The sequence below is a fragment of the Leuresthes tenuis genome, unplaced genomic scaffold, assembly GCF_036924035.1.
Source record: "Leuresthes tenuis unplaced genomic scaffold, fLeuTen1.0.hap1 SCAF_14, whole genome shotgun sequence".
Classification (NCBI taxonomy): Eukaryota; Metazoa; Chordata; class Actinopteri; order Atheriniformes; family Atherinopsidae; genus Leuresthes; species Leuresthes tenuis.
Genome location: NW_027325368.1, coordinates 20,048,395 through 20,067,439, shown reverse-complemented (window position 1 = coordinate 20,067,439; position 19,045 = coordinate 20,048,395). Strand labels below are relative to the sequence as shown.

Genomic DNA, 19,045 nt, shown 5'->3' with positions numbered 1-19,045 from the left:
TTAAAGATATGTGTCAGTGCAGCGAGCAATACAAACAAAACAGAGTGAAAAAAGTGAGTGAATAATGAAGCTTGAATGAGGTCTACTTGTTTTTCCATACAGTATAAGAAACATAAGTGCATGAAATTTTCATTCCAATTCTCAGAGCCCAAGCTGATATATTGAGGCAGTTTGCTCTGTCCACAGTCCAACACCCACCCAGTGTTACATTTTTTATCCTCGATCTCAAAGAAAAGCATCAAATATTAACAGCAGAGAAGGTGGAAAACCTTTTTTTTCCTACTGCAATCACAAAGGTTTAAATGGGGGGTGGGGGGAGGCCAAACCCCTGCCGGCTGTTTTTCGTGCATGAAGAATCGGCTCTAAATCTTTTTTTAATATTGTTTATGATTGTTGTTTTTTTTCTCTCTGTCTGGGACAAACATTTGCATTCATGTGTAAAGTATAACCTTCATGTGTAAAATATAGCCTTATACTGAATTATCATGTGTCGTGATGGCTCGCTGGTGGCAGACGGCATGCAGTGCATCATGGAAGGTTTATGGCAATGCCAGGAGAGAGTCAAATTCAAACTTAATCTCTAAAAGTGCATGAGCATCAGTGTCGTTTAAATCATCAGTCAGCCTCAAAACTCATGCACATGCTGTGTGTTTTCTGCTGGCTTTCATTGTCGGCCACGAGTGCGCCATCATTTAGGATTCACGAAGTGTCATCAGCTGGCCACTTAAAAGGTTTGAATTGCTTTTGTCTCAGTCTGTGACTTTTGCTCATTTTGCAGGTCTCCTCTCAAGGCTTGCCATCAGAGCCTTACCCCCCTTTCCAAAACCCTCCGCCACCCGACAGTGGCAACTACGAGGATCAGGCCTTCTACGAGAACCAGGTTCATGCGGGAGGGCGGCCGCCGCAGGGTGAACTCAACATGCACCTGCAGGGCCTCAAGTCCACCGGCAACTATGTAGACTTCTACTCTGCCTCGCGGCCCTACAGTGAGCTCAACTATGAGACCAGCCACTATCCAGCCTCACCAGACTCCTGGGTCTGAAGGGAGATGAGGGTGGAGGAGGAGGAGGAGGAGGAGGAGGACAGGATGAATGATGAGATGCAGAATGGTGAAGGAGGTAGTTTTTCTGAGAGATATTTTTGCCTCCCTCTTCATCCTCCCTGTAGCTCCTGAGTAGCATTTTAGATAGCAGGATGAAGGAGGGAGAGGATGGAGCACAAGAAAGTAGACGCGAGGACGTAGACGTGACATTACGCTTCTTTTGGAGACGTCTGAGGGAGGTGGGAGAGGGAACAGAAGAAGACCTGAAGAAACAGGAGGAGCGGCCACGCATGTGCATGCACACCACCAACCAACTGACAGACACGTTTTCTTTCTGTGTTAAGTTTGTGATTGTGATCGACAGCTGGTAGAGCGAGTTCGGCAGGCAGAAAGACCTCGGGCCTCTGAATGCTTTTGGATACAGAATGTGGGAAAAAAAACAAAAAAAACAAAAAAAACACTGGTTTTGATGAGAGTTGGATTGTGAGGGAGTGTGTAAAGATATGCGCTGAGATTAGAAGGGACGATGAAAGAGAAAAATGGATCTGTGGAATCGGATTGGGAGGTTTTGCAAAGCGAACAAAAAGCGTCAGAGATATCTGGGTGAAACCTGTAAATATGTGGTCTCGCAAAATGGCTTGTAGTAAACATCAAGCACAAAAAGCAGAGCTGTAGGATACGTAGGTCTGTCACACAAACTTTGGTTTCTCTCCATGGCTTCGGAAGGATGTATCCTCCTCTGGGCGAAAGAATCACCTCTGGACTTTTGGTCATTTGTAAAGATTTTTTTCTTTTTCTTTTGTTTCTCTTTCTTTTGTTGTGTTTCTACTTTTTTAATTCTGGTTGTATAGTATCTGATGTACACTGTACATTTACAGAGAAGCATTGTGTACTGTACATTGCACTATTTTCTGTGTCATGTCAGGCCTTTCGCCACTGGGTCAGCCTCACCTCCTCACTAAGGATCCCCTCCGAACACACACAAATACACACAATGACTGCGAAACTCACATCACGGATGTCGACTTGTTATTAATGTGAAACACTGGATATGATTTGCAAGGTCACGGTGCTCCTCTCACTGCCCGACTTAATGTAGACGGTACAGCTGCCAGATCTGCAGAAAAAAGGATGAAAACAAAAAGTTGAGCAGCTTCTTCTGTTCTGCTTGTTTTTCTTTCCTTTTGAAGCTAGCACTGGTGTTTCGGCACCTCTCTTTCCACATTAACGCCACATATCCTCCCTTTTTTTTTTCTCCATGAGCCCTTCCTTTGAGTGACCTGTCCCCCATTGTGTATATAATCGTGCCAAACAAGCGTTACTCCCCCCCGGCTGAGGAGGGGAATGTTAAGGGTGCGTAAAAGGGTCCAAGTTGAAAGCTGAAATTTTTCAGCTCAACATCCTCGCGGTTCTAACGATGCCTGTTTGTAAATGCTTTCGTTTTTCTAAGCTGTGTTTTACTGAGACGACAGTTGTCTAGCTGCACCTACATTGGGAAGAAAACAAAATGGTACAAAACGTGAAAAAGGAAACCAACAGAAGGACAATGAGACCGGCTGAAGCCTCACTTCCTTGAGAGTTGTACAAATTTAGTTGATTTGTGTGTTGTAAAATAATCAATGTTTGAAGTACGAGAAAAAATAAGGAAAAAAAAAGCTTTTCTGAGAAATGGGTGGCAATTCTAACTTCATGGTAGACAAACCTGTTAATAGAGTATGGATATATATTATATAAATATAAATATATACTTTTTACGTGCAGATGTGGATGTCACTTATAGCAGCAACATTTTGGGAAAACACTTATTAAAAAAAAAACAAAAAAAAAACAGCTACATGTAGGAACTTTCTTCACGTCTTATTTTCTGGTTAACACACTAAATTGTCAACTTTGTGTAGTAATGTTGTTGCTATGTGGAGTAGAGTAGACCAGGGCCCAGGGATCCACGTTGTCACCGAAGCAGTCCAAAAAGATGACACATCCGTGAGAAGTATTTCCAACATGTCTGTATTCTAACTGCACAATATGCTATCCCCCGCCACCCTTCTGCTGCACTGATAACAAATCAGAGTACCAGGTGTGAGTTTGATGTTTTACACAGGCACACGCCCCAACACACACACACATACACACACACATACCTTCTTTCTGATCTTCTGATCGCCTGATCTCGTCATTTCAAATAGCAAAGTGAACCAGTGAACCAGTATTTTGTCATCAAGTGAGAAAGGCTGAGTGGTAACACAGGACAACAGACCCTGGCTCTTCCTACCCACTGCTGTTTAGAAGTCCTAGAGGTTACCTTCCGATGCTTGAAAAGTGACTCATAATGCAGCTGTTCCTCACAAACACGCACTGGACGAAAAGCAGATGTACTGTATTTGTTAGTAAGCATCTGGAAACTGACAAAGTTATGTATGTCTTTGTGATCCTTAGGCAGAAAATCTGACTATAAGACCTGTATGGAGATATAATGTCGGTGCCCTTTTTGTTGCTAGACCAAATGTGTTTTAAAAAGAGAATTGTGAATCTTTCTATTGCCTCAAACAAATTGCAACTGCTCCAAAAAATATAAACGGACCATCGAAGAACCTTTCATTTCTTGAGTTGTTTGTTCTTGTGTATTGAAAAGGAGTTTGAAATCATGATTTGCTGGGAAATTTGAATGAATGCAACTTACAGGTCCCTTCCTCCCTCTCTGCTGTGCTTTAGCCCTGCCTCCAAAGCCCCTCCCTGAAGTGGAGACTGTTGTGCACAACAGGTTTAAAGGACGCTGACGGTTTCAACAAACATGGCAAAAGTTTGTACACAAATAGCCACATCAAATTGGATTTCATGGGGACTTTAAAAACCATGTCCAGCAGCTTCACTGACACAGACCGAGAGAGCTTGCTCCACTACAAATGAACACAATGTGCAAGAAAAACTGTTTTTATTACATGGCAACAGTATTATGTGTGTCGACGTGCAGAATTTTACTGAGCTCCTTTGGGATGTGGTGGTACAGTAGACCAGAGGCATGAATGTGCAACGGACAAATCTGCAGATATATATCGTCATGTAATTATGTCATAGGAATCAAGGAATTCTCAAAGGAATGTGGAATCCATGACACCAAAACCTGAGACTGAGACATTATTTTCTAATGAAGAATATTTAGTTACAAGAACAACAACAATTGGGTGGAAAAATACTAAATAAATATCATAGTAATTGATTTCTACAGCTATTCATTTCTGCACTGTTAATATTAATTATCTGGACCAAAACCAATCCAACAGAATGCAGTTTTGTCCTTTAGGGTGTATGTTGTCAAGGTTGAATTCAGGAATTGGGGTTTGCTGCTTTCATAATGCATCAGTATGAACCAAAAACACGTGACACATTATAAGAGCAATAACACACTGTACCTACAGATGAAAATTATGTAATGGATGTTGCTCTGTGTCATAGAGCAGCATTAAGAAACTTTCTAGTGCTTCAGAAAATAAGAAGACAAGGAGATGAGTACAAAACCCCATGAGATCATCTCTAATTATGTGTAAAAACAAATAGTGTAATTGCGAGAGCATGTGCGTGTATATGTCTTTATGTGAAAGCTGAAGGCTTATACAGATTGTTGACCTGTAAAGGGTCATGAGTGCTCCCTGGTGGTCATTAGGGAAACTGCATCGCGGGTCAGGATGGCAGCCATTTTAGTCTTGCAGGCCTGTTCTGCATGACTCCACAGATGGATCAACATGCTGCAGGCACAGACTGCATCTGTGAGAGGTGGCGGTCAGGTTTTTGCAGCTCCCATGAAGTGCCAGAGTGAGGAACAGAACACGGGTGGACTGTTGGTTACAGCTCCAAAGTTAGGCAGGGAAATTCTTCAAGGATTTAGTCATAATCCACCTCAGAATATCTGATCTATCAAGTTTATGGTTACAAATGGGTGTTTGAAAATGTTTCTGTTGGGGCCATAGCCAAGGTTTCTTTTTATTGGTGTGCACTTCAACAGAATCATCGCAGGTGTGTGCATAGTGTTTTAAAAGGATTTCAAAATTAAAAGGAAATCACTAATTCTGAATGCCAAGTCTTAGACGGATGGCGACATGGTGAAATGCTGTAGGTCGTGATATTAAAGGGATTTTTCAGCCGAGCAACCCCAGAGAATCGCAAATTAGGTTTATTGTGGCCAACTATAGTTCTGTTGGTCTGTCTGTAATGAGAAAGCTCAGAAAAAGAAATGTCATAGTTGAGCAGTTTATTACAGCTATGCAAAAAATGTTTTCCATCTCTCCAAAAGACAAAGAAGAGCATCACATTGATGTGTAGCCCTTTAATGTAGCTGAGCCTTCAATATTAGAGGTAAAAAATGCACATCAGTATTTTTAGATACATCAAAGTTACATTCAGCGATACACAGTCAAAGATAACAAAAATGTCAACATTCAAGTCTGAGTTAAAAACCAGTGTCAGTGCAATGTGAGTAGAGTTTTTAAAAGACTTTGGCATTTAGATTTGGTCTCCTCGTCATTTGTGTTTCTGTATAAGTAGAACAAGAAATTCCAAATTCAGTTTGTCCAAGTGACTGTGTTTAAATCCATCTCAAATGTTGTTTCTTTTCCCAGTGAACATGTCACAAGACAGTCTCCTGTGCAAAAGTCTACTGCTTGGTACGTAAGATGTCCCATCTTTGGCAGAGATAGACACAGACCTACAGAGGGAGTCTTACAGAGAACCGTGGTATATTCCAGCTTTGAGAGAAATCTATCAAAAAGTGGGGAAAATTCAGATTAATTTGGTTGCAATCATTTGTCACTTTGCCGTTGCATGTTTTACTGCTTTTCCACTTCAACAGTCCATGACAGATGAAATACTGAAGGAGCAATTAGCTGAATTTATCCTGGCTTACTGCAGTATATGACTGGAATGAATCTGCGCTGAATAGCTCACAACAAAACTAAAAAAAATAAACCTCTTTTTCTGCGTGTCTACACTACCTTAGCTTTTAAAGTTCAGGCTTTGGCAGGTGTAAGTCAAGGTCTCCCCTGAGACTGTCCTCGCTTTCGCCTACTGAAAACACAAAATGCCTCTGAGGAGCGCAGATACTCAGAGTGAACGTTCAGTGATGCGAGAGCCATTCTGTTTTCAAGTAGCTTCCCATTAAAATGATAGACATTTGCACATTCATGGATTATCGCTTTTTTTCATAATAAGATAAGGTGCATTTATCCTTCAAAGATTTTACTCATTGATTCCGTTTCTGATGGGAAAAAAAACATGGCTAACAAAAATACGAAGCAGAGCAATTTCTACATGCGTATGGAGGGCATGTGCACTGTTTGTTTGCAATTCCAAGTTGTTGCCACTAAAGGGCACAACAGATTATCGAATGCATGGAAAATAGGTATTTTGTTTTTTGGACTACAATTTTTAAGCCTTGGTCCTAACTGTGTTTGGCACCAGAATTGAGTATATTTTGACGAGATCCTTCAGTTTCAGCAGCTGTACTACCAGCACAAGCCGGCATGCTCCGTTCGAAAATGGCATAACTTCTGGTAACTACGATGTTCATTTGGAAACTAACTCTCTTTTCTCCATTAAAAACACTTCTAAAAATGTCCATACATCTTTGGAATGCATTAGATGTTGTCTACCTAATATTATATCTGTTTATTTGGTCAACTATTCAAGGCTCTGGGTACTTCTACCCCTGAACCAGATGTTTTATTCTAAAATAGACATGTATATTGTTTTTTTTTTCTATCACTTATTGACACTTGCAAAAAAGCCTTTTTTTCCTTTTCTTCTTTTTTTTTTTCCTTACTGCCATTTCAAAGCAAAATTCAAATAAGGATTGCGTCACACAGGAACAGGTAATAATGGTCCTCATATCTTCTCCAGCATTCACAGAGCAGGTGTCACAGACCTTACTGGCAGTGGAATAGCTCACGACAAGTCAGCACGTCAGAGTAAAGAATTAAGCTGTTTATTTTTGGCTCTGCCTTTCAGCTTCTCCACAAAGCCCTGACAAAGCCTGTGTGAGCTGGCTGCACAGCTCAGCTGTCAAACTCTTTACAGACGCTTCTCTTTGTTGAAAATACCTGTTGTTTTCGTGATCAGCGTAGACTGACTTTTTGACGTCCTCCTGCATGCTCAGCGGTCCTGGTTCAGTCTGCTGTACTGGCCGGCTAGCAGTAGTCAGATCTCCTTTGTCCATCCTACCTTTTCAAGCCCCATATCTTCCCTCTCGATATTCCTCACCAGCATAGATTATTCCACTTTATGGCACTTTCAACCCCATACATCCTTTACACCTTCTTCTCCTCTCCTTGGCAAGAACTCTCATCATGTTGCTGTAGTTTAATGCATACATTTTTTCTCTCATTTCTCAGTACATTTTAAACTAAATGGAAGAGTTTATACCTGCATGGTTTACAACAAAGTGAATTTGGTTACTGATGTGCATCCTTGTGTGTGTGCATGATGCAAAGTCAATTGTGATGTGATTTTCATATAAAAATGTTTCTCTGTACCATTTCCAATGGCTAAAAATCTCATTAGACAGAAGTGGCTCCACCAAGTTTTTAGGTGGTAAAATCAGTTGATCTGTCAAAGTATTATTTTTTTTCCTTGTACCCAGTCATCTGTCATGCAGTAGCAAATGTTCCAAATGTTCCAATCCACAGCTTGAGGGCACCTTAAAGCATACTGACACTTTGGCTCTGCTTGTTCCTTTGCCACATGTGTTTCCGTAAACTGCATCAATACACCATAATAAAAGCTGCCAACATGAAGAGGATTTATGGAAGACATGTCCTTGCAGGGATTACAAATAATGAATGCAGATGTTTTTTCTCATGTTCCCCCATTTCCCACATTGCATCTCAAAGTGTATCTCACAAAGGAAGTGCGTGAATCCAAGTAGAAAACAAGGCAATAAGTCCACCAAAGTTGATGATCTCAGCGATCAAGATAATTTGCAGCCTGATTTTTTTTTTTTTTTCGGTTCAGGCTCTCTAGGACTCCAAAACAACTGCAAAAAGAGGTTCTCAACAAGACACTGAAGCTCTGTAAGGAGTCATATCCTGCTTTGTTTTCTTCCTCCCATCCTTCATCTTCTTCTTGTCAGAGATAGCATTCTTTTCCTCTCCTCCTCCTGCTTCCTCTCTATTTTCTTCATCTTGTAATCCCATTTTGGGATCTGGAGCTCGTTCTGGTTTGTGTCTGTTCTGAGTTTTGCTGGTATGAAGCTCGGAGGTGGGGCCTTGCAGAGCCTCACCTTTGGCACCACAATGCCCGGCCGCACGCTGCTTCTCCGCAGCATGTTGAGTGGCAGGAGACTGGCTCGTCTTATGGCCACCGTGGACGCCGCAGCCACTTCGCTGAGCAGCTGAGGCTGCAGGCTTGCCCTTCGATCCTTCACCTTGGGAATGAGGAGGACCCTAGAGTTCTGGAAAAATTTCTTGTAGTTGTTCAGTCTGTCTGGACCCAGCCGCTTCAGCTCCGCCACCCGTTGCCTCCTCAGAATCTCCTGCACAGCGGGACGACGCTTCCCAATGCACGGCGGGCTGCCCGGGCACACAGTGTGGCATGCTGTGGCTATAAATGGACTGGAGATGCTGGTGGTGATTCGGACCATGTGGTCAAGAACACCATCATCAACAGGGTTTACCTTGTTGTTCATGTAAAATCTACAATTGCAGCAAGAGAGGTAGTTGATCAGATTCATCCAGCAGCTCTTTGGTTCTTGGTTCTGGACCACCAGCTCCTGCAGGAAAACATGTTTAGACATTTAGAATAAGCATGGGGTGTCGCTTTCAATACTAGGACTGAAATCAATTGTAATGTATTAACCTCTAACAAGGGCCACTCTCGGGGGAAGGAGTCACAGAATTGCTCAGCACAGGGTTTTGACATCAGCCGATCTATCATGTTGGCCGTCTCATATCGGCCAGTGAAGAGAGCCCACTCCCTGGGTGTCATTCTGCGGCCATAGTCCCGGGCCTGGATATCACTTCCTGAACACATAAAGACATGTTGAGATGATGTGGTGTGAAGTGAAGGTCTGTGACTAAAGGTGTCCTGGAGTTTGCATTTCCTTTCTCCATTAAAGTGTGTCACTTTTGATGTATTGGCTCACAGTGCAGGGCAAAAAAACTGGTTTGTGATCATTATGAAGAACAGTTCCTGTAGGTTCCTAGCATGGATCAGGTTGACTTTCTACTTTCTACAGGGCATATTCTACTGTGAGTACTGTATGTGTTAAAGGGGACGTGTTACTGAAAAATCCCTTTTTTTCTCAGTGTTTGCGACCATATACTTTTACCAAAAACTCAGAAAAAACACTATTTGGTCCCTTTAATATGAGAAAATGTGACTTTAGGTCAGCCTTTTATATTTTCAGGGTCAACCTTTGTCAGTTTATAAGGTCATCCAGCCCATTTTATCCTTATCTTTCAAGCCTCAACTTCAGAAGATGTTGCATTCGCTGTACCTCTGAAGTGGGATGTTTAAGTTCTGTTCCTCTTGCCATTTGCTTGGCCTTTCACAAAAATCGCAATATTTATATGTTTCACCAAACTGAATAAATTAATGATCTAATATTGCCATATCAGTATTCAGTTTCATATCTTATATCCTGACAAGGAAATCTGACTACTGATTTGCATTCTTTATTATTTTCTTACCACTCTGGACTTGGAAATTCCAATTCTTACATTCTGAGCTGCCTGTTTAACAGTTTGGGGCATTTCAAGACATGATTCATGACAAGATTGTTCCTAAATGAGGGATCGGAGGCCTACCAGCTGCACACCAGGAAAATGTAAGTATTTGCAACAATACTGCCAGTCAAAAGTTTTTTTTTTGTTTGTTTTTGTTTTTATCAGATTGGTGTGTGATTTTAGCTCAAAGTACACAGTAAAAAGCTCTGAGGCTCTCTGTTGCTGCAAAAACATGTTCAAAAGAGGTATACCCTGAAGAAGAGAAGGGTCACTCCATGCCTTAAAATGATCTGTATGTGTAAAGGTGTGTCTTAAGGGAATAAAAATAAGTTGCTGTGGTGTCTCTCTGTGTTATCTTGTTGTAGACACTTCATTAAGATTTCAGGATTTTGTTTGCCTGTGAATATGTGTCTCCTGTAAGCTGTACATACCTGCCAGCATGAGTGCTCTGACACACCCGGGCCTGCCCTGCATGGCAGCCTTCATCAGAGCTGTGAAACCGTGACAGTTCCTCCTCTCAATGTCCAACCCAGGAAAATAATTCAAGAGAAAGTTTGAAATCCATATATGACCTGCAGACCAAAGAGAAAGATGTGTCATGAAATGTGTGCTTTTAAGACTTGAAAGGTGTTTTCTCGTACACATGTAGTCATATAATTTTTTTTATGCTAAAGCCATCGCTTTTATTTTAGACAGTCACCAATATAAACAATATGAGAGGGGGTTAGGAATGTAGTACAAACCACAACATTAAAACCACTGGCAAGTGAAGTCATGATGTAAGGCTGCTAGGAAACTTTAGGCTCTGCCATTCGTGTTCACAGTGATCTAGCACCACGCGACTTAACATTTGGAGCACACTCGGAGGGCAGCGACACTAGACAGTAGTGGCCTCACTTCAGCAGATCGGTGGAGAGACAGCAAAGGAAATGCATATGTAACATAATAAAAAAAGCCTGAAGGGACTCCCCACATCCTAATCCGATCAGGCATCTGCCGGATGCGTCAGAACAAGCCAGATTGTTTGTTAATCCGTATGCCTGATTTACAATTTCAAGAGGGCAAATTAAGCTTCTTGTCAAATAGATCCGAGCTAAACCAATGAGGCAGTCCATTTTGCTGAAATTCTTTCAGATGCGCACAATTCAGTTTTGGCGCACCACAGGAATTCATTTTGAAGGTGCACCTAGAAACAGAAACATGTCTGAAAGGAAGGTCAGGGATGATGCTAGAGGCTTGAGCCTGATTCCATAACTATATCAAGACACTGTCTACACCTTTGTGAAAAGTTTCCAGAAAAGCTTCTCTAACCGTGCAGTCTGCTGCTGTGCTGTGGACACTCAGGGTTGGTCACCTGTTTTCCCCGAGGTGTTGCAGTGTTTTTTTTGTTTTTTTTTCTCATGAAAGGGGATCAATACCTCTTTTAATGAAGCAGAAAATGAAGAGCAACTCTGCAGCCATTCATCACAGGACACAGTGAGCTATTCATCATCATTAGGTGTTAAGAGGCTGGGACCACGTCTGACGCATGTGGCTGCATCGCTTTGAAATGACTTATGATCGTATTCTCTAATGCCAGTAAATAACAGTGATTTTAGCAGTTGGAAGCACCAGACCTCATAATATGCCATGAGCTTTAATTTGTTTCTATAATAAATGGCCCCTTACATCACAGTCGAATTTCTTCCACTGTAAATTGTGTATCAAAAGCAGACAGATTCGTCATAGTGTTTTAAAAGTCAAAGCTGGTAAGACCGTTTGTCCATAAAGGCAGAAACCAGAAAGGAAGTATTGTTTCCTTTTTAACTGTATGAAAGCAGGCACACTGGAATTCAAGTCTTTAAGAATTCCTCTTTTTTTTTTTGTTTTATGCACTTACCAAAAAATAAAATTAAAAAAAGTATCCGCCTAACTAAGCAAAATCAGGTGGGGTTACTTCAGCCAGTCAGGTCTTAGTTCAACAATGTCTTGTGCTCAGAAAATGAGGGCAGCTGACTACTTGAATATATTGAGTGGCCAGGTTTTTCCATCAATAGATTTTTTTTCTTTCCTAATGGCGCAGGCACATTCTAAGATGACAGTGACAGGATTTGTTAGGCTCAAAATGTGGTTGAGTGATTCAGGGAGCATGAGACCTCATTTTTACACAGGAATTAGCTACCACAGACTCCAGACCATAACCCATTAGAGAATCTTTGGGATGTGCTAGAGAGGACCCCACGCTGTGAACCCACCACTCCCATCGCCAATACAACATCTTGAAGAAAATGATTGAATCTCTGCATGGAAATGAATGTTGTGATGTTGCATTAAGTGTCTTAAGATGGTAACAATTTATTTACTTGAGAAGATCTAATATACATGAATCGCGATCTGTACATACACAAGTGGTATCAGCTTTAGCTTACTACTAACATTACAGTTAAAGAGCATGTATTTAAAAAAAAATGTAGAAATACTTTTCAGTGAAGAAGAAATGCTAGCACTGGCGATGCATGTGATGTTCAAGGCTCTCCTTCCTAGTTTTATTTGAATCACACAACAGCTGATTTTCATCAGTTCAGAGGCCCTTTGTTGCATTTCTTACCTGCTTGTGCTGCTGTTATAAGGGCCGTGTTGCCTTCATTGTCCTGCCAGTTAACATCCAAGTACGGGCACTGAGAGAGGCTCATGACCACATCAACGTAACCATGGTAGCACGCCACGATGAGGCCAGACTGAAACACAAAAACAAATGAGGATTCTTTTTTTCTGTCTTCTTCTTCTTCCTGTGTGTTCCATAGATTTAGTCTCTTTTTAAAAAAAAGGAACATGGCTGTCAAAGCTCAAGTGAAGCTTTGTGTTATGTTCTTTTTAAATACAGTAGATTCACACATAGATTTCCCCATAGGTTAAAGTCACTGCATCCATTAATCACAATGACTCTCGTAAAAGAGTACTGATCAGTCAGCCTGTCGAAGGGATGAATAAGTGGGACGTTTTTTCAATTAAATTGAGAGGAGACAGAGCTAAGAGAATGTTAATTTTGGATTGACAACGGTCGTTATTACTGACAGATTTGCTCTCAGTCTCCCACAAAAATAGGCAGCACCTCAGTTCAGAAACTACCATGCAGAATTTCACGAAATTTGGTGGCGAGGTGCAGCAAAATAGTAATGCAGGTAGAACTGTCTGTGATTCTCATGAGCTTTTCTAAAGGCATCTGAATCACTCAGACCACATTTGTAAATGGTCTGTGATGCCGGTAATGTGGTCAGATCTTAACTGGGTGTAACTAACTAACCAATGGGTACCACATTCTTCGAGAATTTCCTCATCATGCATCATGTGGTCTGTTCATTATTATTAGCTAGTGTATGCATACCCTATCTTTGGATGTTGCAAAAAACAAGTTTCTTTGAAAATAAATCAACCTTCACATGCTTGTTGTGGACCAAGAGACGAGTTTCAGCTGGATTAGTTTGGTCCATATGCTGTTATTTTAATCAAGATAAGCCTTTAGTTTCTTTATTTATTGTATTTCTTCTCTTTTTTAAAAAAAAACTATCATAAAGGCAACCCTGGCAGTCTCTGGGTATGTTCTGGAATAAAATCCCACAGATGATGTGAGCAAATAGACAACGGTCCTCTGGATCAATTATGGTGATCACTTCCTTCTGGATATCTTGAACTCCAGTGTTTATGTGTGAAATAGCTCATAACTGACCTGAATAAAGAAAAACTCAAGCAATTGGCCAAGGACACAGCTCTTTAGTTTTACTGGGAGAGACACAAATTTCTTGTTTTGTAAAAAAAAAAATTGAGCACTTGGGTGATGGATGCACACCCAAAGAGATAACTGCCACACATTTAGGTTCTAACTCGGTATCAATAGAGGTCCTTTTTGCCCTAGTTCTTTTTTTGTTATCATAATTTTTTTATCTCCATTGTGCAAACAGTGGGAGGCTTGATTTGGCATTTGGATTGTCAGATAAAAAGGTGACTTCTGATAAAGATGTCGTCCTGCTCAGTAACCTCATATTTTGCTCCTTTCCACAGCAACATATGCCGTTCCAACACAATCCTAAGGCTGCTACAGTCACAGTACTCCAGAACAAGCCAGATCTGTCTGTTCCAGCTAAAGAACATAGTATCTCTTACCCAGTGCTAAGGTCATTGTCTTCATTGAGCCCTTTAAAAGCTGAGCTCTCATGGCAAGCTGCTTCTTTAAGTTGTTACTGTGCAGTTTACACTCCCCATCTGTCACTGAAAGCTTAACCAATTGCTCTGAACCTTCTATCAGGATTTGTCTCTCAACCCACTGGGGTTTTGATAGTATTTTGTCGACTCTAATTCCAGCATCAACTCCCCTTTGCATTACCAGCCAAGTTAGTTCATATGAACTTCAATCTCTTCTCAAATTGTACCATATACCTCGGCTTGGAGAGCACATTTACCAGAAGGACCAATGTTTCTGACTTTATTTTATCTGCAACTGAAATGGTCTGTCACAGAAGAAGTTGGTCATTTTGTCCACGAAAAGCAACAATCAGCACTAGCTGAACAGCTTGTTAACATACATCTTTTTCAACAGTGGTATGTACTGCGAAAATGATGAGGAAATATGTAGGGTTTGCTGAGAAACTGACAGGCCTTAAAGCTTTTTTTCAATTTAGTGTTTTGAACTGGACCATGAGCTGTGAAAGGCTCATTTGAACCAGACTTTAATCTGCAAAGTGTTGTCAACTCTGCTTTTGCAGGCTGCAGCAGCTGAGGCATGTGTGCAAGCTTTGTGAGGAGATGCTAAAAGTTGGTGCCTGACTTGAGCAGCATTATGCAGAAGACTGGCGTTCGAAGCTTTCAGTGTTGATGACTGACCACACTGAAGCTGTGAATACAAATAAAACTTTATAAGGAAAAAAAATGGAACACTAAAAGTAATGCTATCTGAAATAGAAAATGATGGCTCCTGTGAGCATATTTGCAACTTATCACGGTTTAGCCTTTTTACTTTAGATCGTGAGTGCTTAATATCAGCACTGAGCTTTACACAGACCATGCTGTGCAAATGGACTGGGAAATATTCTCTGATTGGTTCAACAGATTCTTTTCCCACTGGTTTTCTTTAGAAAAACAATAGAACTCTTGTCCAAAAAGCTCAAAAAGAAAACATGTGGACTTCTGGGGTGGGGTGCCGCAACAACCCCTGGTATACCTAAAGATTATGTTAACCAGAAAACAGCAATTCTAGTTCTTGAAGATATTTAACATCTCATCCAAGAAGCTTGTTCAGTTCGAGCTGACTGGGAGTCCCAGGTATCAGGGCACATTGAAAATCACTGAGGTAGAACTTTTGTTATTGACCCACTAAGGTGTCGTGGAGTCTTATAGGCAGTAGAAGTCAAATCAAGGTCTTGATCAGTCAATCAGAAATTAGTCTGGTTGCTCTCTACTTAAACTGTAAGGATTACCATGACTGAGATGACTGATAATCTACAGCACACTTTGGGACTCTATGTTTCCATCAGAAAAGTTTAACTTTTAAATATCATTGGCTTCACTTAGCTTAAAACAGATGCACAAGAGCCTCAGAACATAGCATCTAGTAAAAAGGTACTAAACCCAGATACCTACTCTTCCATTCCGGTCTATCTCCTTCACTTCCTCTTCGGTCACTCCTTGTCTGATCATAATCTTGACTATGATGGCGTTGTTGTTGCAGCAGGCCTTGAAGAAAGAGATGGGTTCAGGGCTGTCGGGGCTTGGAGATCGGTAAAAGCAGGAGACGACTGAATTTTCTGGGGGATAGAAGGAATCATCGGAGGTGATGCTCTGTGTCTCTGGGTGATCCGGCAAGGCCTCAAAGTCCAATTCCTCAAACTCCTGATAGATATCGTCATCATCCTCCCAATAGTTTTGCATGTAATCAACTTCAGCCTCACACTCATCCCCATCTTCATCAACATCACTGATGGACATAGTAGGTGTATTTGTAGCCACTTCATTAGCTCTATGATCAGAGTCAGTAAGTCCAACCCCTCCAGCCACTCCATTCTCTTGAATCTTTGAATCTTTTCCTTGCTTCTCTGTTATTAACACCATTTAAATCTTCCCCCGTCCCCACTTACTTTTCAGAATTTCTAAAAAAAAGTTCTAGTAGTACCTAGTGTTTAGGTCCACCAAGCCATCACAGTGCAGTGTCTCATTTTAACCCACCACAAGTTTCAATCCCACGTGGCACTGATAGCAGTTTCCAGCTCACAGGTAAACAGTCAATAGAAAGCACAGAGGAGGCATGAGATCATTGCACTTGGTGCCGATTCTCCAACATTGCTGAATAAATCTTGTAAGGACACTGTAGAAGCTAGAAGTCCCCACAGCTTCATAAGATGATGTCATCAAAGGCTTGATCATAAACATAACTGTCTGGTGAAGTGGCCCAAAAGAGTCGATAACAGTGGAGTTCTTTTCTCCCTTAACAAGTATGTCAAAATTGTGTTTTCAAATACGCAGAGCTTGAAAAGTCCAAAAACATCCATGAGTTTTGAAATGCGAAAAAGCCAGTGCCCTTTTCCACTTGACTTGTTGCAGTAGCACCAGAATCCTCGCCCGTCACATTTTATATACATTGCAATAGAAGCACACCGGGCACCTTGAATTCCCGGATTCTTGATGTTTTGAAGCTGAAGTTTTTCTGAAGTAAAAAAGCAAAAGAACTGGCAGCCTTCGTGGTTCGAAACTGATGGCACAGAGCAACTAATCCAGCGCTTCCCTCTGGAGGAGCTCAGGTTCTCTTTGATGATGGCCAGCAATGGGATGAGAGGCTTTCTTTGAAATACCTCAGGATAATCCATTTAGACTGTCTCACTAGCTCTTGTCCTTCTGTTGGAATACAATAATCTGTCAGATTGACTGACAGAGGGATGATGGGAACTTTAAAAAAAATTCTCACTATTTACATTTTATGTGTGTAAATAATACAGTTTACACAATCTGTTTAAATATATTTATAATTTTGTTTGTGTGTCAAAAATGTAAGCAAATATTTTATTTCTATAATATGATAAACTTGATGTAAATTCAGGTCTAAAATGAAAGAAGTAATGAAATTGAATATTATTGTATTAGTTATATTATATTATTGTATTAAGTTGAATTATATTATTGTATTAAGATAAATTATATTTTTGCTGTATGATAATGAATATTTGATCATCAATATAAAATGAATAGATAAATAAAAGAGCCAGTAAAAACAGTCGTAGGAAATAAACCAGAATAATGAGTCACTGTGGAAGGCCGAGGGCAGGAATGATCTGCAAGCCTCTGACGGAAGACACGGATGTTTAATTGTCATGTTGTGCAGAAGATGTGCTATTTTCAGCTATGTAATGCAATCTTCTTTTCACACTTAGTTCCAGGGGCTCCAACATTTGTTTACGGCTTTTGTACTGACACAGTTATTCTAATTAGTAAATGAATGTGATTAGTTTCACTGGTTAGGCTGACCCCACCCCACTTATTTATTTTTTTATCTCCTGATGAACTTAACACCGCCAACTGAAATTGGATTTCCCAGCACCGTGACCTTATTTGTATAACAGCAACAGTGGAAGGTCGGCCATTCTTCCCTCTACCTCGGGCCAAGAGAGTTCAGCTTTCAAATAGAAGCACACATTTTGTGGAGTGAGGTTCAAATAATCTATTTAACGTGTAATTACTGCACGCCACTGGATTAATAAGTAACTTTCAGAAATAATCAAAGACTGACAAAGAATGTGTGTAAGTGTGATAATAGGACTTTTAAACTGCTGAAAACCTGAAGTGAAGTGATCTTCAACTAATTTATTAGTTATTAGATTACTGCATTTATAGTTTTTAGTATTTGGCAGTGGATTTTAAGTGGTTAAAAACTCTATTGTCAGTTCCACGATTTAAATATCAGGACATCAGGTCTTCATGAGATCTCAAAATTAGGTAAATACAACCAAAGGTGAACCTGGCATGCTACACACATTCATTATCTATTGAACAAAAACTAAGCAAACATTTGGATGAAGACCTTGTGATTTAGCAATAGTCAGTTTTCTGTATGTTATTGGTCTCATTTTGGAGGAATTTTGGCCGACTCCTCTTTTCGAGCAGTTTGTAAGCACAACTCCCTTAGGGACCGCAGATTTTGAATCTAGTTGCGGTCTGGACTCTGACGGGCTCGTTGCAACACCTTGGTTCTTATCTTTTTCAGCCATTCTAATGTGGATTTGCTGCTGAGCTCATTGCCCTGTTGCATGACCCACTTTCTGCCTTAGCTTGAGCTGTCAGACAGATGGCCTCACAATGCTGTAGAATACTTGGGTTCATGGTGAGTGACTGCGACAAGCGCAGGTCCTGTGTCTGCAAAACAAACCCAAATCATCACCCTTCCACCACCGTGCTTGATAGTTAATATGAGATATGTTTGTTTTGTTTTTGTTTTCTCTAAATGTGGAGCTGTGTATTTTGACCAAACATCTCCACTTTGCCATGTCCTTTTAAGAGGCTTTCCCCTTCCAAATAAGAAGACTCAACCCTGTTCAGCCTTTTATAACTGCACTGTCGTGAACTTTAACATTTAACATGCTAACTGAGGCCCGTAGAGTCTGAGATGTAGCTCTTGGGTTTTCTGCAGGATTTTTGAGCATTGTACACGCTGACATTTGGATGAACTTGCTGGGACGGCCACTACACAGAGCCAACATGTTTTTGGGGGGCATAATGCAATCTGTGCTTGTTAAATCTTGCCTCTATTGCCAAGCATTACACAACTAAATACCTTTTAAGAGGGTAAAATAATTTCTATTCCTGATGGGAGAAATAATACTGATTTTTATGTGTGATGTCGGAGGTCTGGTTATAGCGGTGAAAAAGAAAGTCTTTTAGAGACTACTCTAATCTCTCCAGAGCTCCAAAAGGAGCCACAGATCAGAGGCGCTTACTCGGATGATTTGATCGCCATGGAAAAGTTGATCCCATTGTGCTCGTGAAAAATGAAGCCCAGGTTGAGAAAAAATCACATTTAGCTCAACATGAGAAATCTGGTTTGAGCTTCATGTGCTCCTAATCTGCACTTGGACTAACTGTTAAGACTTTGTATTAGCAGAGTGATAATTGGATTCAGCAGAAATAACCCCACATCCTGTTTCCTGGAGCTGCACTCTGCACCAGCACCAGCGATGATCCCATATTCGAGATGAGCTCTTCTTATCAACTGAGCGATGATACGATAATTCTGAAAACATGAGATATGTGACACGTGCCTAAAGTTTAAAGGTGC

At 40.8% G+C, this 19,045-nt stretch overlaps 2 protein-coding genes across 6 annotated transcripts in view; one reads left to right on the top strand and one right to left on the bottom strand.

Annotated features, from left to right (window-relative positions):
* The window catches only part of ctnnd2b (catenin (cadherin-associated protein), delta 2b), a 146,631-nt gene extending 142,996 nt beyond the window's left edge, over nt 1-3,635 (top strand). For all 5 annotated transcript variants that reach the window (XM_072364640.1, XM_072364637.1, XM_072364638.1 and 2 more), the window contains one exon: nt 779-3,635. In XM_072364640.1, the coding sequence (XP_072220741.1) occupies nt 779-1,042 (264 nt within the window). In that variant the 3' untranslated portion in view covers nt 1,043-3,635. The remainder of the gene's footprint in view (nt 1-778) is intronic.
* Nucleotides 3,636-8,141: 4,506 nt separating this feature from the next.
* Nucleotides 8,142-15,711, bottom strand: ankrd33bb (ankyrin repeat domain 33Bb). The gene is made up of 5 exons (XM_072362980.1): nt 15,367-15,711; nt 12,341-12,470; nt 10,185-10,325; nt 8,885-9,048; nt 8,142-8,798 (listed from the first exon to the last, which is right to left on the bottom strand). The coding sequence occupies exons 1-5, from the start codon at nt 15,709-15,711 to the stop codon at nt 8,142-8,144; spliced, it is 1,437 nt and encodes a 478-aa protein (XP_072219081.1).
* Nucleotides 15,712-19,045: the final 3,334 nt, after the last annotated feature.